Genomic DNA, 27129 nt, shown 5'->3' with positions numbered 1-27129 from the left:
GCATATTTATTAGTCAATATTTGTGGGATATCCCCCAAAACAGCCCCTTCCAGGGGGGGGGGGGGGGGCACAAATATTAAGTGTCTCTGAGTCCCAGATTTACCATGGAGAGGCCGCAGCTTTCCATTTCCAAATGCAGCTCCCAAGGGTGGCTACGGGGCCTGCTCTGAAGTCGCATTTACTAAGCTCCGGAATGAGATGCTAACGTCATCTGCAGATGGTGTTAGCCTATAGAAGCCTATGGTTACTATGCTGCGAACCGATGGCCGTGCACGCTCATTGATTGCGGGAGACCCGATCCAGGAAGCTGTGCGATAGCGGTCTCCCTGATTCCAGCTCTTTGCCAGGACGGACTGTTATCCGTGCCCATCTCCTGGTACGAGCCACATGGAAGGATTGCATGAAAATATTCCTATTCACAAAGTGAATACAGGCAAATATTACTTATTACATCCGCATTAAAAATATGTTGCAAATACTGATTTGTAAACAGGTCCCTAAATATTGTAATGGTGACAAGCGACAAAAGCTTATCCATCACTGAGCTATCTCCACATAATGATAAACACCTGTCGGGTTTCTAGTTCCGCCAATGCCAAACAGACAACAAATAAGTACAAAAAGGTGATAACCCTTCAATGTGCTGGGCCGAGAGACAGAACACCGATCAGCAGGGCTGCCAAGAGAAATCCTGGGCCCCGGTACAACAACTTCCTGCCCCCCCTGGAGTGGGTGTGGCCACAGCATGCAGGGGCATAGCCACACTTCTTTGGAGGCGTGTCTAGCACATGAGAAGCACCCACTCACAGGAGAATGACATGCCTTCCAGTCAGGGGACAAGGCCTAATCACAGGAGGCGTGGACCTGGGCCCCCACCGGTCCCCACCAGCAGACCTGGACCCAGGTAATATGTACACCCCCCCCCCTCTCTCGGCGCCTCTGCCAATCAGCAGCCAGTGTCGCTGGAAGGAGAGCTTTCCGCCTATTAATAAATGGGAAACAATCTGTGGATTTTACAGCGTCTTTTCCTACACAAATGCACAAACGTCTTCATGAGATTTAACAGAGTTTAGTGAATTACGCTACCCAGCAGGCATTTTGCATCTGACATGATATACAGTATATCAATTTTCATGTAGAATCCAAATATACAAATGTTTGAGGTTTTTGAGAAATTTTGATGAAAGTAAATTCAAAAATCGAAAGTATTAATTCACAGTAAGTGCTCAGCAAGACTCCCTTCTGCCTGCGCTATGGGGTACGGATTCTGCCCAGACTCCTCATCCTCTGTGTCATCAGAATCCCCTTCCTCATCTGCCTCATTCTCCTCCATGTGCTGGTCCTGAGGAAGAACCCTTAGCCCTGGACGCCACGTTGCTTGCTGGCTCCTGTACCCAGTGGTGCCGAGAGGGGAGAGGGTACAAATTACCTGGGGTCGGGCTGCTGGAGGGTCCCCGGGTCGCTAACTCCCCCCCCCCCCCCCCAACCCAGATACCTGTACTGCGACGTCATTTTCCCGGTGCACATAGAAAGCAAAGACTCTGGCACATCTTTTCTCTCTAGTGGCCGGCGTCATCTTTCCAAATATCACTGGGAAGATGGCGCTGGCTGGGGAGGAGGGACAACTTTCAGATCAAGAAAGGTAGGAAGCGGGTGCCCTCCCCCCACCCCCCTATGTTAAAATGGTGCCCCCCTTGTAAGCGGCCCTGCATTTATTTTATTATTCACACATTTTTAAACGTGGCTTATTAAGTGGACATAACCACGCCCACAAGCCTTTACCGGGGGCCCGGTGTGGCTCTCAACGGCCCTGCATGTCCCACTATATCACAAAGCAGTGACCAGATAGAGAAACCGACTGTATGTTGCTGGAGAGTAAAACAAGTATACGCCATTGGTTGAACTGCGTAGAATCATTTTTCCACAATATGTTGGGCCTAATAAGAATTTGAGGAAAGCTCTGGATAAAGAACGCCGGCTTTCAGGTATCGTAAGGAAAAGGTAAGCAAAGCAAAGCTAAAAGAAAGCAAACTTCTTGACCCCCAAAATGAGGGAACGGCTTACAGATGAAATATTTAACACTGCATTGTCGGAAACTGAGTCTGCTGCTGTGCGTGGATTCTTAGGGAACAGAGAATAGGACAACTACATGTCCATTAGGAATGAACTCCTGGCCACTACAAGAAGATGGGCTGTAGAATGTAATTTATAATTCCCGTTTTACATTCCCATCTAGACTTTTTCCTGACAGATTGGGTAGTGTAAGTGGTGAACAGGGGGAATGTTTTCACCAAGACATTCTGAAAATGGAGCATAATTACCAGGGACGCTGGGACCCTGCAAAGATGGGGAACTACTGCTGTCAAGGACGCTGGGACCTTGAATGATGGGGACTACTGCTGCCAAGGACGCTAGGACCTTGAATGATGGGGACTACTGCTGCCAAGGACGCTGGGACCTTGAATGATGGGGACTACTGCTACCAAGGATGCTGGGACCTTGAATGATGGGAACTACTGCTGCCAAGGATGCTGGGACCTTGAATGATGGGGACTACTGCTGCCAAGGACGCTGGGACCTTGAATGATGGGGACTACTGCTGCCAAGGACGCTGGGAACCTACAACGATGTTGGACTACTGCTGCCAAGGACGCTTGGGAACTACTGCTGCCAAGGACGCTGGGACCCTGCAATGATGGGGACTGCTACCAAGGACGCTGGTACCCTGCAATGATGGGGAACTACTGCTGCCAAGGACGCTAGGACGCTGCAATGATGGGGACTACTGCTACCAAGGACACTGGGACCCTGCAGAGATGGGGAACTGCTGCTGCCAAGGACGCTGGGACCCTGCAATGATGGGGAACTACTGCTGCCAAGGACGTTGGGACCTTGAATGATGGGGACTGCTGCTGCCAAGGACGCTGGGAACCTACAACGATGTTGGACTACTGCTGCCAAGGACGCTCGGGAACTACTGCTGCCAAGGACGCTAGGACGCTGCAATGATGGGGACTGCTACTGCCAAGGACACTGGGACACTGCAATAATAGGGGACTACTGCTGCCAAGGACGCTGGAACCCTGCAATGATGGGGACTACTGCTGCCAAGGACACTGGGACCCTGCAATGATGGGGGACTACTGCTGCCAAGGACACTGGGACCCTGCAATGATGGGGACTACTGCTGCCAAGGACACTGGGACCCTGCAATGATGGGGGATTACTGCTGCCAAGGACACTGGGACCCTGCAATGATGGGGACTACTGCTGCCAAGGACACTGGGACACTGCAATGATGGGGACTACTGCTACCAAGGACACTGGGACACTGCAATGATGGGGACTACTGCTGCCAAGGACACTGCAATGATGGGGACTACTGCTGCCAAGGACACTGGGACCCTGCAATGATGGGGGGCTACTGCTGCCAAGGACACTGGGACACTGCAATGATGGGGGACCAATGAGACACTGTACAAACAGAAAGTGTCAGCATCCTATTGCCCTAAAGCAAAGTGACCTGACATTTTGTCTTTTATTAACAATCACATTACGGCTAATTTGGTTTGTTAAGATTTTCTGAGGTTTTGTTTCTGTAGTTTTATTAATATTGTATAAATGAATATTATGAGAATATTTACATTCTATGGATATTAATTGACATTTTTACTTATGTTATTTTGTTTTTGTGTCTAATAAATGTGACCGACTTCAGCGTCCCTAATTATTTTTTTTTTGTTATGTCAATAAATGATTACGGGGAATTGCTAATTCACATGAATCATTTTAGGACTTGTAAAGCTTATAAACAATAACACACAGCTCATAAAGACACATTTTATGCAATAAATAAAACAAATACACTGTGTAGGCAAATAATAATATATGAATGAGCTAATTCAGCTACAAGTGAGGCTGCTGTCAGAATGCATTGGTTAGTGTGTGAATCCCTCATGTTAGACACGTGTTATATGATAATGGTTTGTTAGAGACCCCCACGTACTAGCTCAGAGGGGCTATTCCTATACACAGAGAACATACACAATCACCCCCTGCAAACACTGACATTTGTCTCTTACCGTCTGTCACAGAAGGGAAATGCTGCAGCAGAGCCAAGATCAGAGCATGCAGTACATTCCTCATTATATCCAGATATGTGCGCTGTCCTGGGGATGGGAGAGGAGTGTGCAGTGTCCTGGGGATGGGAGAGGAGTGTGCGGTGTCCTGGGGATGGGAGAGTAGAGTGCACTGTCCTGGGGATGGGAGAGGAGCGTGCGGTGTGCTGGGGATGGGAGAGGAGCGTGCGGTGTGCTGGGGATGGGAGAGGAATGTGCAGTGTCCTGGGGATGGGAGAGGAGCGTGCGGTGTCCTGGGGATGGGAGAGGAGCGTGCGGTGTCCTGGGGATGGGAGAGGAGCGTGCGGTGTGCTGGGGATGGGAGAGGAGTGTGCGGTGTCCTGGGGATGGGAGAGTGGCGTACGGTGTCCTGGGGATGGGAGAGGAGCGTGCGGTGTCCTGGGGATGGGAGAGGAGTGTGCAGTGTGCTTGGGATGGGAGAGGAGTGTGCGGTGTCCTGGGGATGGGAGAGGAGTGTGCAGTGTGCTGGGGATGGGAGAGGAGTGTGCAGTGTCCTGGGGATGGGAGAGGAGTGTGCGGTGTCCTGGGGATGGGAGAGGAGCGTGCGGTGTCCTGGGGATGGGAGAGGAGCGTGCGGTGTCCTGGGGATGGGAGAGGAGCGTGCGGTGTCCTGGGGATGGGAGAGGAGTGTGCGGTGTGCTGGGGATGGGAGAGGAGTGTGCGGTGTCCTGGGGATGGGAGAGGAGTGTGCAGTGTGCTGGGGATGGGAGAGGAGTGTGCAGTGTCCTGGGGATGGGAGAGGAGTGTGCGGTGTCCTGGGGATGGGAGAGGAGTGTGCGGTGTCCTGGGGATGGGAGAGGAGTGTGCGGTGTCCTGGGGATGGGAGAGGAGTGTGCAGTGTGCTGGGGATGGGAGAGGAGTGTGCAGTGTCCTGGGGATGGGAGAGGAGTGTGCGCTGTCCTGGGGATGGGAGAGGAGCGTGCACTGTCCTGGGGATGGGAGAGGAGTGTGCACTGTCCTGGGGATGGGAGAGGAGCGTGCGGTGTCCTGGGGATGGGAGAGGAGCGTGCGGTGTCCTGGGGATGGGAGAGGAGCGTGTGGTGTCCTGGGGATGGGAGAGGAGCGTGCAATGTCCTGGGGATGGGAGAGGAGCGTGCGCTGTCCTGGGGATGGGAGAGGAGCATGCGGTGTCCTGGGGATGGGAGAGGAGCGTGCGGTGTCCTGGGGATGGGAGAGGAGTGTGCAGTGTCCTGGGGATGGGAGAGGAGCGTGTGGTGTCCTGGGGATGGGAGAGGAGTGTGCACTGTCCTGGGGATGGGAGAGGAGAGTGCAGTGTCCTGGGGATGGGAGAGGAGCATGCAGTGTCCTGGGGATGGGAGAGGAGCGTGTGCTGTCCTGGGGATGGGAGAGGAGTGTGCACTGTCGTGGGGATGGGAGATGAGTGTGCGGTGTCCTGGGGATGGGAGAGGAGCGTGCGGTGTGCTGGGGATGGGAGAGGAGCGTGCGGTGTCCTGGGGATGGGAGAGGAGCGTGCGGTGTCCTGGGGATGGGAGAGGAGCGTGCGCTGTCCTGGGGATGGGAGAGGAGCGTGCGGTGTCCTGGGGATGGGAGAGGAGCGTGCGGTGTCCTGGGGATGGGAGAGGAGCGTGCGGTGTCCTGGGGATGGGAGAGGAGCGTGCGGTGTCCTGGGGATGGGAGAGGAGCGTGCGGTGTCCTGGGGATGGGAGAGGAGCGTGCGGTGTCCTGGGGATGGGAGAGGAGCGTGCGGTGTCCTGGAGATGGGAGAGGAGTGTGCGGTGTCCTGGGGATGGGAGAGGAGCGTGCGGTGTCCTGGGGATGGGAGAGGAGCGTGCGGTGTCCTGGGGATGGGAGAGGAGCGTGCGCTGTCCTGGGGATGGGAGAGTAGAGTGCACTGTCCAGGGGATGGGAGAGGAGTGTGCGGTGTCCTGGGGATGGGAGAGGAGTGTGCGGTGTCCTGGGGATGGGAGAGTAGAGTGCACTGTCCTGGGGATGGGAGAGGAGTGTGCAGTGTCCTGGGGATGGGAGAGGAGTGTGCAGTGTCCTGGGGATGGGATGGGAGAGGAGTGTGCAGTGTCCTGGGGATGGGAGAGGAGTGTGCAGTGTGCTGGGGATGGGAGAGGAGTGTGCAGTGTCCTGGGGATGGGAGAGGAGTGTGCGGTGTCCTGGGGATGGGAGAGGAGTGTGCGGTGTCCTGGGGATGGGAGAGGAGTGTGCACTGTCGTACGGATGGGTGAGCAGTGTCTGCTGTCCTGGAGCTGGGACTGGACTGCATTAGTAGTTACTGTGTGGCTGAGCAGAGCTGGGGACAGGTACAGACAAGCTATGACCAGCAGAGTATTATAAACTCCAAGCACCTCATCCCCTGGGCAGTAAAGGATCTGAGACTTGCCCTCGGGGCCTCCTGCTATTCAGATCATGAACTAGAAAAACTCCTCTCACTTGGCTCAGTTATACAATTTAAAGAGGAAGGAAGATACACTAGACAGAAGTGATTGGAAACCCCCACACAAGCGAAATGGTGTGCTCCTGCACGAGGTCAGACTGACCTACTGGGACACAGGGGTAATCCCGATGGGCTCCACTGCCTGAGCATCCACCCCTTTCTCTAGGGCTGGAGCAGGATCATGGATGAACTTGGGTGCTTGGTTTGTTTCTATGGAAACTACACCAAGATAAGCCCTCTTGTGGTTGTTCCTGAAACAGCTCTGTCCCCTCCTTTATAAAGGGGTCCTGTTCTTTGCATGTCCTCTCTAATGGTTGGCCAAGTCCCTCTGTGTTGGTTTGCTACACCCCCTCTGGTGGCTGACCACACCCATTAAGCTTAGGCCCCTACCACTGCATTCTCTGGTGGGACCTTCGTGCTCCAGTCCATCACTGCTCCTGAAGCAGACACATGTTCATGAAGGTATAAAACGGGTAGGGGGGGGAGCTGATTGATTAAATGGCTTGCCGGAAGGAGCTAACCGAGTTTGGAAAGTGGACCATCATAGGCAACTCGATTGTGGTATGAGTGTGAGAAGCATTGCTAAAGGTTCCTAAATCCACTGTGTCTTTTGTCACTAATGCGTGGAAGAATGGTCATTGCACGAATGCACCTTGCCCTGGAAGACCCCAAAACTGCAGGGACCGGAGAGTGCTAACCAGGGAGCTGCGAAAGAACAATGGTTGTCCCATCCAAACCATTGCACACAGGTTCCACATGGCCACTAATGTGCCGGTATTGACAAGTACACTTTGTAGAGAGGCCCATGCGCTTGGATATTATGGGCGAGCAGCTGCTCATTAACCTCTAATCACAGAGAAGAACGCAGCCCAGCACTTGCGATGATGTAAAGAGCGCAGCAACTAGACAGTGGAACAATGGCGGTGAGTGTTATGGAATGACGATCACGGTTTACACTCTTCAGGTCAGATGGACGTGTTTGGGTTTGGTGATTGCCAGGAGAACGTCTGATGCCAGAGTTTTCAATACCTACAGTAAAGTATGGAGGTGGTGGCGTTATGCTGTGGGGCTGTTTCAGCTGGTTTGGCATGGGTCCACTAGTTGTAATGCATGGTCACATTAAATCTGAGAAGTTCTCAATAACTCTGTGCTCCCTACATTGCGGCAGTTCTACGGAAACGACAAATATTTTTTATCAGGACGACAAAGCCACCTGTCATGTTTCTAGGGCGACGCTGGGCTGGTATACAGAAAATTCTGTAACTCTGATGGACTGGCCAGCTCACAGTCCAGATCTTAGCCTGATTGAGAACCTCTGGGATGAATTGGAGCAACGGATGGGTTCTAGGCTGACCCAACCTTCTTCAGTGTCACAGTACAGGAGGCGGGATAACAAAACATACCTCCTGCTGTTGTCCGGGAACTTGGACAGTTTGCCAAGAAGGGTGTCTGCAGTAATCACTGGTGGACCTACAAAGTACTGACTTCAATAAAATCTGATTATCTGTATGACAAGTATAGAGGCGTTGCTTGGAGAGCCTTCGATGAGAAGTCCAGGTATAAGTAGGTTGGTCGCCTTCTATGTCCTTAGGTTTTGAGGACGTGGCAGTTGGGCGCAAGTGACTCATCAATGTGGAGTCATAGATGATGCCACTCTTGGCCTTCACACGGCCATGGATGTCCGCACTTCGGATTTGCCTTTTCATAGGCCTTCAATAGGTCCAATTGTCCGCAGGGGGCGTTCTGACATTTTTGCCTCATCCCCGTAGAGGTTAAGTAAAAGACCCTGGTGTTGATACATCGCCCAGATTCCTTTTCGAACATGTATTTGTAAGTGAACTGTGATTTCTATAAGGACCGCTGCATACCCAAGGGCTGTGCCATCTTGTGCACCTTCATTTTGTCACAGCTTTACTAGGACTAGTGATCCTGAACCAACCTACTGGCATTTGGCACTGCTAGCCACTAAGGGCAGAGTCTAACGTCTTCACTATGATCCGCCGGAAGATGGGTTGAGCTTTGCTGCCAGGAGCCCGCAGGTTCCTGTCCTCTAAACTAGCACAGGAGAAGATGGGCGCTCTGAAACTATGAATGAACACTGATAGCAACTGCTAAACGGCAATTCAGTAAAGCTTGAGGTGTGAGGCACCATAGAGGTATGTAGGAATAGACTGGAACTGCAGGGAGTACCATTCAACAGACCGGAACTGTGAGTTGAGGCACTACAGAAAGTGCCGTGACACAGACTGGAACTCTGAGATGAGGCACTGCGAAGAGTGCAGAGGCACAGAATGGGACTTAATCAGGGGCTGCGGAAAGTGCAGAAGAACAGACTGGAAATCTAATATGAGGCACTGCAGAGAGTGCAGAGACAGAAAGTCTGAGATGAGGCACTGTGGAAAATGTAGAGGCAGATACTTGGGGTCTGAGATGAGGAACTGTGGAGAGTGCAGAAGCATAGGCCCTCATTCCGAGTTGATCGGTCGCAAGGCGAATTTAGCAGAGTTACACACGCTAAGCCTACGCCTACTGGGAGTGTATCTTAGCTTCTTAAAATTGCGACCGATGTATTCGCAATATTGCGATTACAAACTACTTAGCAGTTTCAGAGTAGCTTCAGACTTACTCTGCCTGTGCGATCAGTTCAGTGCTTGTCGTTCCTGGTTTGACGTCACAAACACACCCAGCGTTCGCCCAGACACTCCTCCGTTTCTCCAGCCACTCCTGCGTTTTTGCCGGAAACGGTAGCGTTTTCATCCACACGCCCATAAAACGCCGTGTTTCCGCCCAGTAACACCCATTTCCTGTCAATCACATTACGATCGCCGGAGCGATGAAAAAGCCGTGAGTAAAAATACTATCTTCATTGTTAAATTACTTGGCGCAGTCGCAGTGCGAATATTGCGCATGCGTACTAAGCGGATTTTCATTGCGATGCGATGAAAAATACCGACCAATTAACTCGGAATGAGGGCCATAGACTCAAACTCTGAGATGAGGCACTACGGAGAGTGCAGAGGCAAAGAGTGGAACTCTGAGATGAGGAACTGTGGAGAGTGCAGAGGCTGGCAACTCTGAGATGAGGCAATGTGGAGACTGCAGAGGCACAGGCTGGAAATCTGAGATGAGGCACTGTGGAGACTGCAGAGGCACAGACTGGAAATCTGAAACGAGACACTGCAAAGACTGCAGAGGCACAGACTGGAACTCTGAGATGAGGCAATGTGGAGCGTGCAGAGGCAAACTCTGAGATGATGCACTATGGAGAGTGCAGAGGCAAAGAGTGGAACTGTGAGATGGGGCACTGTGGAGGGTGCAGAGTCTGGGAACTCTGAAATGAGCCACTGCAGAGGCACAGACTGGAACTCTGAGATGAGACACTGTGGAGAGTGCAGGGGCTGAGAACTCTGAGATGAGGCACTGCAGAGGCACAGACTGGAAATCTGAGATGAGGCACTGTGGACAGTGCAGAAGCAGAGTCTGGAACTCTGAGATGATGCACTTCCGAGAGTGCAGTGGCACAGACTGGAACTCTGAGATGAGTCACTGTGGAGCGTGCAGAGGCAAAGAGTGGAACTTAGATGAGGCACTGTGGAGAGTGCAGAGTCTGGGAACTCTGAGATGAGGCACTGCAGAGGCACAGACTGGAACTCTGAGATGAGGCACTGTAGAGAGTGCAGAAGCACAGACTGGAACTCTGAGATGAGGCACTGCAGAGTGCAGTGGCAAAGACTGAGACTCTGAGATGAGGCACTATGAAGAGAGCAGAGGCAAAGAGTGGAACTCTGAAATGAGGCACTGTGGGGAGTGCAGAGGCTAGGGACTCTGAGAGGAGGCACTGCAGAGGCACAGACTGGAACTCTGAGATGAGGCACTATGGAGAGTGCAGAGGCAAAGAGAGGAACTCTGAGTTTAGACACTGTGGAGAGTGCAGAGGCTGAGAACTGAGATGAGGCACTGCAGAGGCTCAGACTGGAAATCTGAGATGAGACACTGTAGAGAGTGCAGAAGCAGAGACTGGAAATCTGAGATGAGGCACTGTGGAGAGTGCAGAAGCACAGACTGGAAATCTGAGATGAGGCAATGTGGAGACTGCAGAGGCACAGACTGGAACTCTGAGATGAGGCACTGTGGAGCGTGGAGAGGCAAAGAGCGGAACTCAGATGAGGCACCGTGGAGAGTGCAGCGGCTGGGAACTCTGAGATGAGGTACTCAGGGGCACAGACTGGAACTCTGAGATGAGGCACTACAGATAGTGCAGAGGCAAAGAGTGGAACTGTTATGCACACCAGTGCCAGCAGGAAAGTACTGGTGTCAGAACTGTTATGCACTCCAGTGTCTGCAGGAATGTACTGGTGTTTGAACTGTTATGCAAAACAGATGGACTCACAGACAAACTGGGGGATATGACATAACGTACACAGAAGGTGATAGGGTAACAAAATACACACAAAGTGAACAGAGAAGCCCAGAGGCTAAGGAACTGGGTATCTCCCTTGTATTAGAACTGCTAAGATGGAAAAAGCAAGATGTTGTGTTTTAATACGTAGAGTACCCGAAATGCTGTTGCTAAGGGCAACAGCAAAACCCTAAAGGGTTACCAACGGGTGTGGCAGTAAACTCCTTGGTCAGAGATGGAATGATAGACACAAGGAGAATCTCCACAATCCAAATTCTCACTTGCAGTGCACAGGTTTTAGCTTACTGCCACTAAACTGACCCCTGACACCTAGCACAGTGAGACAGGATTAGACAGGCAAGTCTTAGAATACAGCCGCAAACTTGCTAAGTTCACAGGGTAGTAACAGAACCCCAGCAAGCTAAACGACTGACTCCAGTCTTACTGCTAGGTCTGGATTGGCAGAGTGTAATACCAAATTCCCAGGCCTATTTGCAGTAAGCAACAAACAAATACAAAGCTACACAGTACTGGCTAACGTTCATGAACTGACTAACCAACAAAGATTCAGCAGCATCTGCTTACCCTGAAAAGAGGCCTTATAAAGCAGGTGCTGTCCACGCCCCACTCAGACCTCACAGACTGTGAGCACAAAAACCAGCACCGGATCCCCTGCCGTGCACAGAGCCTATAACCACTGCACAGCAAAAGATCCGAACCGGAGTATCAGCTGCGCTCAGGTTACTCCACTAGCACTTGTCTCCCGGTTGCCATGACGACGTGGCAGCACAGGGCAGGAGACCCTAACAGTACCCCCCCTCTGACGAGGGGTCAAAGAACCCCTACCACCGGGTTTATCGGGGAACTGCGAGAAGAAAGAGCGTATCAGTCTGGGGGCATGAAGATCACAACTGCGCACCCACGACCGCTCCTCCGGGCCATACCCCTTCCAGTGCACCAAAAATGACAGCCGACCCCGAACCACCTTGGAGTCAAGAATCCTTTCAACAACAAACTCCCTCTGGCCACGTATCAGAAGAGGGGAAGGTCTTCCACTGGTAGAAGGATTACTAATCGCCCGTTTTAAAAGGGAACAATGAAATGTTTTATTGATACCCAAAGAACGGGGCAGATCTAACTGAAATGCCACCGGATTGATAACCCTGGTGATCTTATAAGGGCCGATGAACCGGGGCCCTAACTTATGAGATGGCTGTCTCAACTTCAAATTCTTGGTAGACAACCAGACGAAGTCTCCTAATTTGAAGCTGCAGGGTCTTTTCCGCTTATCAAAAACCCTTTTGGTCACTAATGACACAGACACAAGGGCTTTCTTCACTTTCCGCCAAATACCTCTAAGGACCGAAACCACAGAGGAACCACCAGGCGTGGAGTCCACGGGGTCAAAAGAATTGGCCTTAGGATGATGCCCATACACACAAAGGAAGGGAGAGATCCCTGTAGCAGAGTGAGCCGCGTTGTTATAGGCAAACTCCGCCATGGACAGATGAGCAACCCAGTCAGTCTGACACTTGGAGACATAACACCTGAGGAACTGCTCCAAGGACTGGTTCACCCTTTCAGTCTGCCCATTAGACTGCGGATGGTAGCCTGACGACAAGCTGACAGAAATCTGGAGATCGGAACAAAATGCCCTCCAGAATTTGGCCACAAACTGGGATCCGCGGTCAGAGACCACATCAAGTGGCAACCCGTGGAGACGCACAACATGCAGCATAAATAATTCAGACAGGCGTCTGGCTGATGGCAGCCCAACCAGTGGAACGAAGTGCGCCATCTTCGAAAACCTGTCAACGACAACCCAGATGGCTGTCATCCCCGAGGATTTGGGCAAGTCCACCACAAAATCCATTGAAATGTGGGTCCATGGCTTAGATGGGATAGAGAGTGGATGTAATGGGCCAACAGGAACCCCTCTAGGAGTCTTATTTCGGGCACAGATGTCACATGCCCGAACCCACTGATCCACATCCTTAGCCACCGAGGGCCACCACACCGCCCTAGATAGCAACTCCCGAGTTCTGGCAATACCCGGGTGACCTGCCGACTTCTTGGCATGGAATTCCAGGAACACTCGCTGTCTTAACCTAGGAGGCACAAACAAAAGACCTACCGGAAGGTCTGGAGGAGCCTGCACCTGTGCTCTAAGGACTAATGATAAGAGGTCCTGGGTAATGCCCACTTTAATACATGATGGGGAAACAATGGGCAACGGCTCCTCGGTGGTCTCCTGGATTGGAGCAAAACTCCGCGAGAGCGCATCAGCCTTGATGTTTTTTGACCCAGGGCGATATGTTATCAAAAAATTAAAGCGAGCAAAAAACAAAGCCCATCGTGCCTGCCTGGCATTGAGACGCTTCGCTGACTCTAAATATGCCAGATTCTTATGGTCAGTGAGAATTGAGACCACAAACTTAGCCCCCTCAAGCCAGTGTCTCCACTCCTCGAGTGCATCCTTAATAGCCAACAATTCCCGGTTACCCACGTCATAATTCATCTCGGCAGGTGAAAATTTACGGGAAAAGTAAGCACAGGGATGAAGGCGATTATCAGACACTCCCATCTGAGAAAGCACTGCCCCAATACCCATCTCAGAGGCATCCACCTCCACCACAAAAGGACGCTCTGGATCTGGGTGTCGCAGCACCTTGGCCGAAACAAATGCCCTTTTGAGACGGGCAAAAGCCGCTTTAGCCTCACAAGACCAGTGAGCAACATCCGCCCCTTTCTTAGTGAGTGCCACCAAGGGCGCCACTATAGACGAAAATCCAGCGATAAATCGTCTATAAAAATTCGCAAAGCCCAGGAAACGCTGAAGCGCCTTCAAACTAGTGGGCTGCACCCAATCCAGGACTGCCTGTACCTTGGAACCCTCCATTTGGAAACCTTCTGGGGAGATAATATATCCTAGAAATGCGATTTGCTGAACTTCAAATTCGCACTTCTCCAGCTTTGCCCCAAGCCGGTGGTCTCTGAGTTTCTGGAGGACTAAGCGTACATGCTTCCGATGTTCCTCCAGGGAATGGGAGAAGATTAGGATGTCATCTAAGTATACAACTAAGAATCTATCCAAATATTCCCTGAGCACATCATTCATGAAATCCTGGAAGACTGCCGGGGCATTACAGAGCCCAAAAGGCATCACCAAATATTCATAATGCCCTGAGTGGGTATTAAAGGCAGTCTTCCATTCATCCCCCTCTCTTATTCGGATTAGATTGTACGCACCGCGTAGGTCAATCTTAGAAAAAATGGTGGCAGTACGAAGCTGGTCAAACAAGACCGAAATGAGAGGCAGTGGGTATGAGTTTTTAATCGTGATACGGTTCAATTCCCTGAAGTCGATGCAGGGTCGCAACGAACCGTCCTTTTTACCCACGAAGAAGAACCCCGACCCAACTGGAGACTGTGAAGGTCTGATAAATCCCTTAGCCAAGTTCTCCTGAATGTACTCTGCCATAGCCTGAGTCTCAGGACGTGACAGGGAGTACAACCTGCTCTTGGGAAGCTTAGCATTTGGCAACAAATCAATGGGACAGTCATAGGGGCGATGGGGAGGTAGTACCTCTGCAACTTTTTTGGAGAACACGTCCGCAAAATCTGCATAACACCCTGGCAATCCTGGCAAACTTAGCTGCGAGAGCCTGACTGGAAGGCTCAAGCAACTCCTGAAACAATCAGTACCCCAATTAAGAATCTCCCCAGAGACCCAGTCAAATTGAGGATTGTGGGCCCTTAACCAGGGTAACCCCAACACCAATGGGGCAAAAGTACAGACAGTCACATAAAAGGACAATTTTTCAGAGTGTGTGGCTCCAATAAACAAAGAAATCTGGCTAGTGCAAGAGGTAATTTTACCTTGGAATAATGGTTCCCCGTTTAACCCACAAATCTCAATTTCCGATGCCAAGGGTACTAAGGGAACAGAGTGTTTCAGGGCGAATTGGCGGTCCATAAAAACCCCGTCGGCCCCACTGTCCACAAAGGCCTCAGTCTTGACAGTTTGACCGAGGATCTTCAAGGTCACCGGAATGATAAAAGTCTTCTTGGGAAATTCTGACTTCTGGCCTGACAGGATATTTCCCATCACCCTCAGGCCCTGAAGTTTTCCGGCTTTTCTGGGCATGATACTACCACATGACCTTTATTCCCACAGTACAAACACAACCCCTGCTGTCTCCTCCGCGTCTTCTCACGCGAGGAGAGGCGGGTAGCCCCAATCTGCATAGGCTCCTCAGAAAATTCCTCAGAGTCTGAGGTTCCCTTGGGAAGGAAGGAAATCTCAGTCTCCCTTTCAAGCCTACGCTCTCTCAGCCGTCTATCCACCCGGATGGATAACTGCATGAGCTGATCCAAGCTATCAGGCAAGGGATATTGTACCAGTTGGTCCTTTATCTGGTTAGAAAGACCTCTTCGGTACTGGTGTCTCAGGGCTGGGTCATTCCACTGGGTATCATGGGCCAACCTCCGAAACTCCGTACAGTAAACCTCAACTGGCCTGCGCCCTTGCTTAAGGATCGAAATCTGAGCCTCGGCTGAGGCCGTCTTGTCAGGGTCATCATACAACATGCCCAGTGCCGTAAAAAAAGCATCAACACTTTTAAGCGACGGACAGTCAGGCTGCAACCCATATGCCCAGACCTGTGGGTCTCCTTGTAGCAAGGAAATTACTATGCCCACCCGCTGAATCTCCGACCCAGAAGACTGAGGCCTAAGCCGGAAGTATAGCTTGCAGCTCTCCTTGAAACAAAAGAACTGCGAGCGATCTCCAGAAAAACGATCCGGGAGATTTACTTTCGGCTCCTTAACCCCTGCAGGTGCTGCTGCTGCGGGAGCTCCGCCAGCAGCCTGGAAGGTGTGCATTTTAATGGACAAATCATTAAATTGTCGAGTCAGGACCTGCACCTGATCGACCACCTGTTGCAACGTATTTTGAGGGGTATGCTCCATATTCCCACAAAATTTCAACAGGAGTATTAGGCTGCTGAATATGTTATGCACACCAGTGCCAGCAGGAAAGTACTGGTGTCAGAACTGTTATGCACTCCAGTGTCTGCAGGAATGTACTGGTGTTTGAACTGTTATGCAAAACAGATGGACTCACAGACAAACTGGGGGATATGACATAACGTACACAGAAGGTGATAGGGTAACAAAATACACACAAAGTGAACAGAGAAGCCCAGAGGCTAAGGAACTGGGTATCTCCCTTGTATTAGAACTGCTAAGATGGAAAAAGCAAGATGTTGTGTTTTAATACGTAGAGTACCCGAAATGCTGTTGCTAAGGGCAACAGCAAAACCCTAAAGGGTTACCAACGGGTGTGGCAGTAAACTCCTTGGTCAGAGATGGAATGATAGACACAAGGAGAATCTCCACAATCCAAATTCTCACTTGCAGTGCACAGGTTTTAGCTTACTGCCACTAAACTGACCCCTGACACCTAGCACAGTGAGACAGGATTAGACAGGCAAGTCTTAGAATACAGCCGCAAACTTGCTAAGTTCACAGGGTAGTAACAGAACCCCAGCAAGCTAAACGACTGACTCCAGTCTTACTGCTAGGTCTGGATTGGCAGAGTGTAATACCAAATTCCCAGGCCTATTTGCAGTAAGCAACAAACAAATACAAAGCTACACAGTACTGGCTAACGTTCATGAACTGACTAACCAACAAAGATTCAGCAGCATCTGCTTACCCTGAAAAGAGGCCTTATAAAGCAGGTGCTGTCCACGCCCCACTCAGACCTCACAGACTGTGAGCACAAAAACCAGCACCGGATCCCCTGCCGTGCACAGAGCCTATAACCACTGCACAGCAAAAGACCCGAACCGGAGTATCAGCTGCGCTCAGGTTACTCCACTAGCACTTGTCTCCCGGTTGCCATGACGACGTGGCAGCACAGGGCAGGAGACCCTAACAGGAACTCTGAGATGAGAAACTGTGGAGAGTGCAGAGGCTGGGAACTCTGAGACGAGGCACTGTGGAGACTGCAGAGGTACAGACTGGAAATCTAAGATGAGGCACTGCAGAGAGTGCAGTGGCACAGACTGAAACTCTGAGATGAGGCACTACGGAGAGTGCAGAGGCCAAGAGTGGAACTCTGAAATGAGGCACTGTGGAGAGTGCAGAGGCTGGGGACTCTGAGATGAGGCACTGCAGAGATACAGCCTGGAAATCTGAGATGAGGCACTGTGGAGATTGCAGATGCACAGACTGGAACTCTGACATGAGGCACTGCAGGGAGTGCAGAGGCAAGGAGTGGATCTCTGAGATGAGGCACTGAGGAGAGTGCAGAGGCTGGGAACTCTGAGCCAAGGCAGTGCAAAGGAACAGCCTCAAAATCTGAGATGAGGCACTGTGGAGACTGCAGGGAACTCTCATATGTGACACTGCAGAGACAGAATGGATATTTGAGATGAGGCAGTGTGGAGACTGCAGAGGCACTAGGCTGGATCTCTGAGATGAGGCACTGCAGAGAGTTCAGAGGTACAGGCTGGAACTCTGAATGAGTGGGTATTGGAATTCCAGTACACAGGATCCCGATGGTCAGAATGCTGACAGCGGCATTTTGATGTTCACAATCCTAATGGATCCCAGGGAGTATTTTGTCTGTTTTCTTGCTACCGGGGTCCTGACCTCATCCCCTGGGCGGGATCGTGGCGCCCTGCGCCACGATGCTGATCGCATATGTACTAACATATGCGATCAGCATTGCGGAGGACAGCTCTTCCGATAAGAGCTGTCCTCCGCGATGCGCAGCGGCTGCCTGACTTCCGGGATTCGGTCTCAGGAGTAAGTCTGCGCATGCGCAGGGTGACGGGGGCGGCCGCAGGGCATGCTGGGAGGGATCCGAGCGGATCCCTCACACAGCGCTGCGGAGAGAAGCCCATAGGCTTCTATGGACGTACGCCAGCCCTCGCCGCGGCGCTGTCCTGCCGGCCGGGGGTTAGTACATCATGAAAATGCGGTAAACAGGGAGTTTACCACATTTTCCACTTAGTACATCCCGCCCATTCTGAGATGAGCGCTGCATGTACTGGAAACACATGGAAGCCAGGAGCCAAAGGTTCACTATCAGGAGAGATATGAAGAAGCTCAGGCTATGGGCTGCCGGGAGAGAGGGAGACTCACCTGATCCTCAGACCTCTGCTATAGATAAACCCTGACACTGAGCCTGACACTGAAAGAGCTGTGATTGGCTGCAAAGTGCAAACTACCTGTCCAAGGGGCCGGGTATATGAAAGGATTTGCCCTTATACCTTAACCCTCGATGTGATGGCCTCTTAGACGTCTGGAGTGTAAACTCTTAGCCACAAGGTACATGCACAACACAAGCAGTAAGAATTCACACTGTTTTATTGAATGTTTAACATTGGTATAAAAAGAGAACACATAAGGGTGTAACTGATAAGTGTAACAGGGCTCATTGGCTTAGGGGTGGTGCCCTAGTGGGGTACGTAGGGGTGGTTAATACTTGACATAACATAATTGGATATAGCAGTTGCTAGGCAGATGTTATATACGTTGCATCAGATGGAACTTAACACAAGATCTTTTAGTAACACACAGAAGTAGAAAAAGCAGGTTTCATCTAGTATAGAGCTGACCTTGGATGCCAGACCCACACAAGCCTGGTATCTGTATGAGAGACAAAGGCATCTAACACAGGGCAGCACGCATCCATTGCAAACACATAAGAGTTCATAAAGCATGTTTTAACCCTTCAATCCCCTCTTAGAATCATGATTATTATATGACATGATTCTTGAGTGAGGCTCCTTTCTTGTTTCTCCAGTTCTTGAGATATTGGACATAATCGTCGGGTCCCTCACTATCAGAGGAGGTGACAGGACTGGTGGTTATGTCATAATACATCAGGGCCTTATCAATGCCTTTGGAGGTAAGTTTCTTTCCACAGGGAATTATACAATAAACTATAATGCCTAAAAGAATTAAAGTTATGAGTATAAATATGCTTATTTGCACAAGAGCCTGTTTCCAATTTTCAAACCACCCAAAATATTGGCTCCATGGGTTATCAATACCTGAATTTTTTTAAGTTCTATGGATAAGGTTTCTAACTTGTTTATGGCTAAAGTAACCTTACCATTGGGACCAGTGTTGTCAGGAATATATGTACAACAGCCTTCCACCTTACTAATGTAAACACATGTACCACCTTTTTCTGCTAGAATCATGTCAAGGGCCATTCTATTTTGGAATGTCATTTGGGAAGTGGCTTCTAGCTGTTCAGCTATACCTTTAAGAGCATCTTTGGTATCATTAACAAATCTTTGTTGATTATAATATATATAATTAATCCAGGCTACGTTTTTATTTACAGTTACTATAGGGAACAATGACTCAAAACCCGCAGCCACCTCATCTCTAGCTTTGAACTCATTTGGAACACCTCTTGGGACCCCTATAGCATCAATGTATACGTGGGGGTCAAAGCTACCTCCTGGGAGTGCTCTTTTCTTTCGATTAACAGGAGTATTAGAGGGAGGAGTGGGGTCATCGGTGATCATTAAAAAGGCTGAAAAAAAACAATTTTCTTGTTCTAGGGGTATATTAAGGGGCACTGTACCTAGGTGGGGCCTAGATTTGCCACAGACATAACAGTTGCTTTTATTGTGTTTGTTAGCACTATACTTCATCCATTCTAACCAAAAATTAATGTCAGAGAAACCAGTTTCAATAGCTAGGGTGTCTTCAAAGGTAGGGTTAGTAATAGCCACCATATCTTTAGAAGTGGCAATATGGGGCTTTAAAGGTTTGTTTTGGGGATATTTGCTATATCTATTTTTTGCAAATGATGGGCCATATTTCCAATCTGCTCCTGTATTCCACCCCACAGCTTCCCAGGAATTACAATTAGATCCATAATATCTAATGTCATAGTACCATTCGTCAGTAACACAAATATATACTGTCTCAGACATTCCTGATTTCCTTTTCTGCTGTATGAAATGTTTGTTGTCAGCAAGTTTAGGGAACATGAAATAATCAAGGATATATGTGGCTACGTGTGTGTTGGAGGAATTGTACCACAAGGTGGGGATCCCATTTGTTTGTGTGATGTCGACTTCACATATTGTGAGGTGAATGAGGGCCAGTAGGGCTATCGAGATAGTCCCCAGGATAGAGATAGGGGACAGGTTCCTCATCTTCTTCTGTTCTTCTTTCTTCGCTAGGTGGGAGGTCAGGGCTGTCTGCCCCGGTTCGTACCTCACTGGAATCACTTGCTTCCCTCTCTAGGTCTGGTCTAGGAACCTTTTTTACTCGGGATGCATGGATCCAGGCAGGATTTTCCTCTGTCAGGACTGCTGTCCGGGTAACTGCTACGACCTCTGTCTCTGGACCATAGGTGAAGTCTCCTGGGCTCTTGTTCCTGGGGAGCACCTTCACCACGACTCTGTCTCCGACTTTAAAGGGGTGTGTAGGTTCCTGTGGATTCAAAAGGGTTTTTACAAACAACCTCATGTTCAATTTCATTCAGTTTTGTTATCAGGGACCTGACATACTCTTCTCTGATGAGTTCTAGATCTCCTTCCTGTATTACTAGTGGTTTCTTAGCCCAGGGTGTAGGAAAAGGGTCTACCCATTAGTATTTCAAAGGGTGAGTAACCTAGAGTTTTCTGTGGGGTATTCAAGATGCTGGTGTTTAGCTTTATTAGGGTTGTTCCTGAGGCAAGTGATGCATCTGCTAACATACTGGTCCACAAGTGATTTGGCATTAGTAACATAAAAATCATTGGTTAGTAGGAGGAGTGTTGTGGCTTCACCACGGTGACCAACACCACGGCACTGGGCAACGAGCAAAGGGGCACTGGACTGGGGTATACAGGGTTTCCCCTCTTTGCAGATTAATCCTGATTTAGGATTTTTTCTGCAGAATTGGGTAAGTCCAGTCGGAGAGATCAGTATTAGTCGCAGCAGCTTGAAGTTGAGTGAGCAGATGGACGTTGTAAAGGGAGGGACATGCTCTAGTGAGTGCAATGAGTTCTGCAGCTTGCGCGGACTGACAAGGCATTGGCAGGGTTTCCAACACAGTATCAGGGAGGGTGACAATGGCATAGCCAGCCTGGTATGTATTGTCATTGGGCCTACTACAGGAGCCGTCAACAAAAACTATGTCTGCGCCTGGTATGGGAACGGGAGACATGTCAAGTCTGGGAGAAGTTTCAGCTTCAATAGAAGCAGCACAGTCATGTAGGTCGGGTGGTTCATCCTCGGGACCTTTCAAGCCTAAAAGGGCATTGAGAATGGGTGCAGGGCCAGAAGAACTAGCAGTGTACTTGATGGTAAGGGTAGGGTTACTCAAAAGGAGTACTTCATATCCACTAAGGCGTTGTGCTGACATGTGCTGTGTGTGCAAGCCTTTAAGTATTGCCAGGACATCATGTGTGGTGTGGAGTACTGTGATGTGGCCTAAAGTGAGGGCAGTGGCCATTTCTGCAACCATTGCACAGGCTGCCAAAGCCCTGAGGCAGGCAGGCACACCTTGCACAGACACTGGCATGACTTTGGGAAAAAAATGCCACGGGGCGCAACTTCCCTCCATGAAACTGTGTGAGCACCCCCGCCATGGTTTTACAATTGTCCCTTGCATATAGATGGAAAGGTAGTACATAATTGGGGAGGCCAAGTGCCGGACTTTTCATCAACATACATTTTAAACTTTCATATGCAGTTAACATTTCTTGTGACCATTGTACAGTTTTAGGTTTGTCCTTCAGTGTGGCTTGTCTCAAAATGTTATCATAATAAGAGCAATCAGATATCCACTGTCTGCAGTAATTTACCATACCCAGGAAGGACAGTAGTTCCCTCTGGGTAGTTGGGGTGACCAGGCCCAATACAGACTGTATGCGTTGTGGACTGACTTTCCTCTCTCCCTGAGTGAGCACAAAACCTAAGTAATCAACATGCTTTTTACACCATTGCATTTTTATTTTGGACACCTTGTGTCCACATTCACAAAGCCAGTTTAGTAATGAAACACCATCCTCTCGGCAGGCCTCCTCAGTTTTACTACAGAGCAGCAGATCATCTGCATACTGTAGCAGGACTGAACCATGGTGAGGTTGCCAGGGCCTCAATGTGGCCTGGAGACAACAGGTGCGTCAATAATCTGCACCAGGTAAGTTGTTTACCCTCAAAAGAAAAGGCAAAAGTAATTGTGTCTGTGAATCTACAGGTATGCTGAAAAAAAAGGCATTCTTCAAATCAATTACAGAGAACGCAGCATCTGCAGGGATTGCAGAAATGAGTGAGTTTACATCTGGAACAATTGGTGCAATTGGGACAATTAGCTGATTGATTGCTCTGAGATTCTGTACAAATCTTATACTACCATCAGCTTTGGCAACAGGGTTCACAGGAGTACAGTATGGTGATACAATATGTCTGAGAATACCCTGTTGTAAGAATTGCTGTATCACGGGGCGGAGACCTTCTATCTTTTCTGGTGAGAGGGGATACTGCATAGGTCAGAACACAAAACACTGGTTGTTGCACCGCTGTCCACTAAAAAGGGAATTTTACTTCCATTTATAATAAGTGGCAGCAGAGGTGAATCTTTACTATGACGGGTGAGTTGAATAAAGGCTGGGATACCCTCCTCCGGGCCCCGTCAGTGCACGGGGTCTTTGGAATCTTCCCTGACTGCGGGGTTGGTTCTGTCTGTCAAAGCGTCTGGGGTTCTGATAGTTATGAGTGGGCGCAGGTTTCTGTTTACAAGCTACAGCGACAGGCAAAAAGCACAGGCTTTAAAGACTTCCTTCATATGTGTATAGCTGCGTCCTTTGCAAGCTTTGCGCAAATAAGATATACAGCCATCGAGGGTAATAGTGGGCTTGGGACAGTGTTTTACTATTATCTAAACTCTGGGTTATTGGTGCTAGGGATAGAGCTAGTGGACGCACCCTCCAGCAGTGGAGCTGGAGGCAATCCCATCTAGTGTGAAAGGGTTACTGCTGCCAAGAGATTTGTGTCTCTGAGCGCAGGATACATTGGAATGCAAAGGGGGGAGGGAGAGGGTTTTTTTTTTTGCAGCCTCGCTTCTGTGCTGTTGGGAACTGACATTTTTTTCTTAAATCTCCATATAGAAAAGGTAATTACTGCCTTCCCGTAGGAATGGGTCCTGTCCTGCTTTCTCTGTCCATCCCGCTAAATTATCCACCCATGGGTTAACTAAATAATACTCTGAGGTAGAGTTACGGGCAACATACATCTTGCATGTCTCACCAGGGAGGGGCGGGGGATATGCAGTTTTTTACTCTGACTAGAGCCCATTGTCAGACAGTAATATAAATCAACAGTACAACTTTAAAGGAAAATATCTAAAATTTACAACTCTACTATACATGCATCAGCTAACCAGTTAATTAGTCATTGACAATATCACAATATTATCTGTATAATGAGAACATGAAATCTTTTGACGGGTACGCTTACCTTCGTACAAGATGTCAGAAAAATACAGCGTTTTAGACAGGAAGCAAGAAAAGTGTTTGAGCATAGATATCTGGCAGACGAAAACTTACCAGCCGTCTGAACCAAATATAAGAACTTATCTCACTACAACATACAAAAATATATAGGCGATCAAATCGGGGTATTCTCTACGTTACGTATAGACCCCAGGTCTATGTTTTTTTAGTATCCCAGATACTAACGTCTTTGGAGAATTGCGCTTGGACGCCTGGTCCTTTCTCAGACGTATCTTTAAGTCCCAGACATTAAAGATTCTATGGTATCCCTGATACCTGTTTTATGCTTTTACATAAAACTTCGTAATATTAAGTCCCGGACTTAAATATTACCTTGTCACGTGTTCCCGGAACACTGACACGGATTCAGCTTCAGTGTATGACCGCAATCCTGTATGGCAAAGACAGACAATAAATCCTCTATCTTTATCATTCAGGGACGATCACTGAATCCCGGACATAACCCCCAGCTGAAAGGATTTGACCTTATATTCTAACCCTCGATGTGATGGCCTCTTAGACGTCTGGAGTGTAAACTCTTAGCCACAAGGTACATGCACAACACAAGCAGTAAGAATTCACACTGTTTTATTGAATGTTTAACATTGGTATAAAAAGAGAACACATAAGGGTGTAACTGATAAGTGTAACAGGGCTCATTGGCTTAGGGGTGGTGCCCTAGTGGGGTACGTAGGGGTGGTTAATACTTGACATAACATAATTGGATATAGCAGTTGCTAGGCAGATGTTATATACGTTGCATCAGATGGAACTTAACACAAGATCTTTTAGTAACACACAGAAGTAGAAAAAGCAGGTTTCATCTAGTATAGAGCTGACCTTGGATGCCAGACCCACACAAGCCTGGTATCTGTATGAGAGACAAAGGCATCTAACACAGGGCAGCACGCATCCATTGCAAACACATAAGAGTTCATAAAGCATGTTTTAACCCTTCAGTATATTAGTTAGACATTCAAATTACAGACACTATAATGTTGACAGGGACATAATGTAGACAATTTATATGCAAACAAGGTGACGTGCCAACAGGGTCAAAATGTCGACAGTTAAAAGATATGCACAGTCAAAATGTCCACCTAAAGTACAGACAAATCATAAAGTCGACAAGGACAAAATGCTGACTTCAAAGTCTGAACCACCCCACCGGGGGGCAGCACTACACCTTTCCGGGCGGCTTGTTATGTTGCAAGGTTGAGTTGGATACCAGTGTGTTGTGTTTTGTAAGCACCCATAGGGCGGACTCCACCTGCAATGGACATTTGTGTTGGTGCATTGCTGGGCTGTGGTGATTATTGGCCGGTCTTTCATTCCACCATACAATCTTATTATCTCTATCAAATAAATAGCCAATTCCTGTCCCTGTGTCGTTATATTATTAAGGCTGAAGTCCATGTGACCGTTATACAGCACACACATTAGCCGTCAGGAGGTTTATAACATACATTCCAGTGTATCATGCAGAGCAGCGGAGCAATGTGCTGCCTGGGAGAAAACTACGTCTCCCAGACACACCGGGGACTTCCTGGTCTCCTGTTACAGCTGTTGCCATGGCTACAGTAAACAATATGGATGCTGGCAGCATACCTGGATGAACAGGTGTATATATACCAAGGAGTGAAGAGCTTACACGCCTATGGTGGAATATACATTCCAGGACAGAGAGCTAGGGCGACTTGGACTATACATTGTACAATGCAGGACACTGAGGAATATACCATGTTTATTGCAGGACGCTGAGGAATATACCATATTTATTGCAGGACGCTGAGGAATATACAGCATTTATTACAGGACACTAAGGAATATATATTATTTATTACAGGACGCTGAGGGATATTCAGTATTTATTGCAGGACACTGAGGGATATACAGCATTTGTTGCAGGACACTGAGGGATATACAGCATTCGTTGCAGGACACTGAGGGATATACAGCATTCGTTGCAGGACACTGAGGGATATACAGCATTCGTTGCAGGACACTGAGGGATATACAGCATTCGTTGCAGGACACTGAGGGATATACCGCATTCATTGCAGGACACTGAGGGATTGTGTGTCTCTCAGGATGGCTGCAGAGTTTGATGAGCAGAATTTACATGAGCTGTACGCCTGGGTGGATAAAATCCCATTGTCCAGACCTAAGAAGAACATCACCCGGGACTTCAGTGACGGAGGTGAGCTTACATTCCTCACACACCACTTTGTATCTGGCCGATTCCTGTTACTTTGCTATTATAGACACGATTATAACGGTGATGATGGATATGTATATAATATATTCTGTATATACCTGCAATCTCTCTCCTGGCCCAGCTGCCACTACATGGAAAGGGCGCCTGCTACTGTATCCTGCAGATAACAATATAAAGGGTCATATTTATCACAGACAGCTGCATTTTTTATGTGGATGTCATAAATATTTTTTTCATAATTTCGCAAAGTGAACATTTTTATTTTGCCAAATATCAGCCCATAGGCTCCCATATGATGACGCTATCTGTAGATGCATTACCTATCAGGAGGATGGTAAATCCGGGAACAGTGCAGCCCCAGAGACACCTATGGGAACTGCATTGCAGACAAATATCTCTTATAGCTGCTGCAATCCCTCAATAGTACATCTGGGGATCCTTAATATATGCAGGTACCCCTAATCAGTGGCGTCAATTCAATCTAGATGTCCGGAGGCAAAGTAGACGATGGTGTGCCCCCCAGATTCACACACAGCCACACACACGTAGCCAGATATACATTCTCACACACACACACACACACACACACACACACACACACACACACACACACACACACACACAGCCACATATACAGCCACACACACATAGCCACATATACAGCCACGCACACACACACCCACGCACCCACACATACAGCCACACACACACAGCCACATATACAGCCACACACACATAGCCACATATACAGCCACACACACACAGCCACATATACAGCCACACACACATAGCCACATATACAGCCACACACACATAGCCACATATACGGCCACACACAGCCACATATACGGCCACACACACATTGCCACATTTACAGCCACACACACATAGCCACATATACAGCCACACACACACACACACACACACACACACACACACACACACACACACACATAGCCACATATACAGCCACACACACATAGCCACATTTACAGCCACACACACATAGCCACATATACAGCCACACACATAGCCACATATACAGCCACACACATAGCCATATATACACTCGGCCACACACACATAGCCACATATACGGCCACACACACATAGCCACATATACGGCCACACACACATAGCCACATATACGGCCACACACACATAGCCACATATACGGCCACACACACATAGCCACATATATACGGCCACACACACATAGCCACATATACGGCCACACACACATAGCCACATATACGGCCACACACACATAGCCACATATATACGGCCACACACACATAGCCACATATACGGCCACACACACATAGCCACATATACGGCCACACACACATAGCCACATATATGGCCACACACACATAGCCACATATACGGCCACACACACATAGCCACATATACGGCCACAAACACAAAGCCACATATACAGCCACACA

At 49.0% G+C, this 27129-nt stretch overlaps 1 protein-coding gene across 6 annotated transcripts in view; it reads left to right on the top strand.

Moving 5' to 3' along the window:
* The window catches only part of SPEF1 (sperm flagellar 1), a 267709-nt gene that overhangs the window by 193602 nt on the left and 46978 nt on the right, over window positions 1-27129 (top strand). For 2 of the 6 annotated variants that reach the window (XM_063925365.1, XM_063925369.1), the window contains exon 4: window positions 25310-25663. In XM_063925365.1, the coding sequence (XP_063781435.1) occupies window positions 25555-25663 (109 nt within the window). In that variant the 5' untranslated portion in view covers window positions 25310-25554. Of the gene's footprint in view, window positions 1-23900; window positions 24014-25309; window positions 25664-27129 lie in introns of all 6 variants that reach the window. The other 4 variants (XM_063925370.1, XM_063925367.1, XM_063925368.1 and 1 more) reach the window with 4 other exon arrangements.

This window comes from Pseudophryne corroboree, chromosome 1 (assembly GCF_028390025.1).
Source record: "Pseudophryne corroboree isolate aPseCor3 chromosome 1, aPseCor3.hap2, whole genome shotgun sequence".
In the NCBI taxonomy this organism is placed as follows: Eukaryota; Metazoa; Chordata; class Amphibia; order Anura; family Myobatrachidae; genus Pseudophryne; species Pseudophryne corroboree.
The sequence above is the reverse complement of the archived record's forward strand: the minus strand, read 5'-3'. Positions and strand labels throughout refer to the sequence as shown.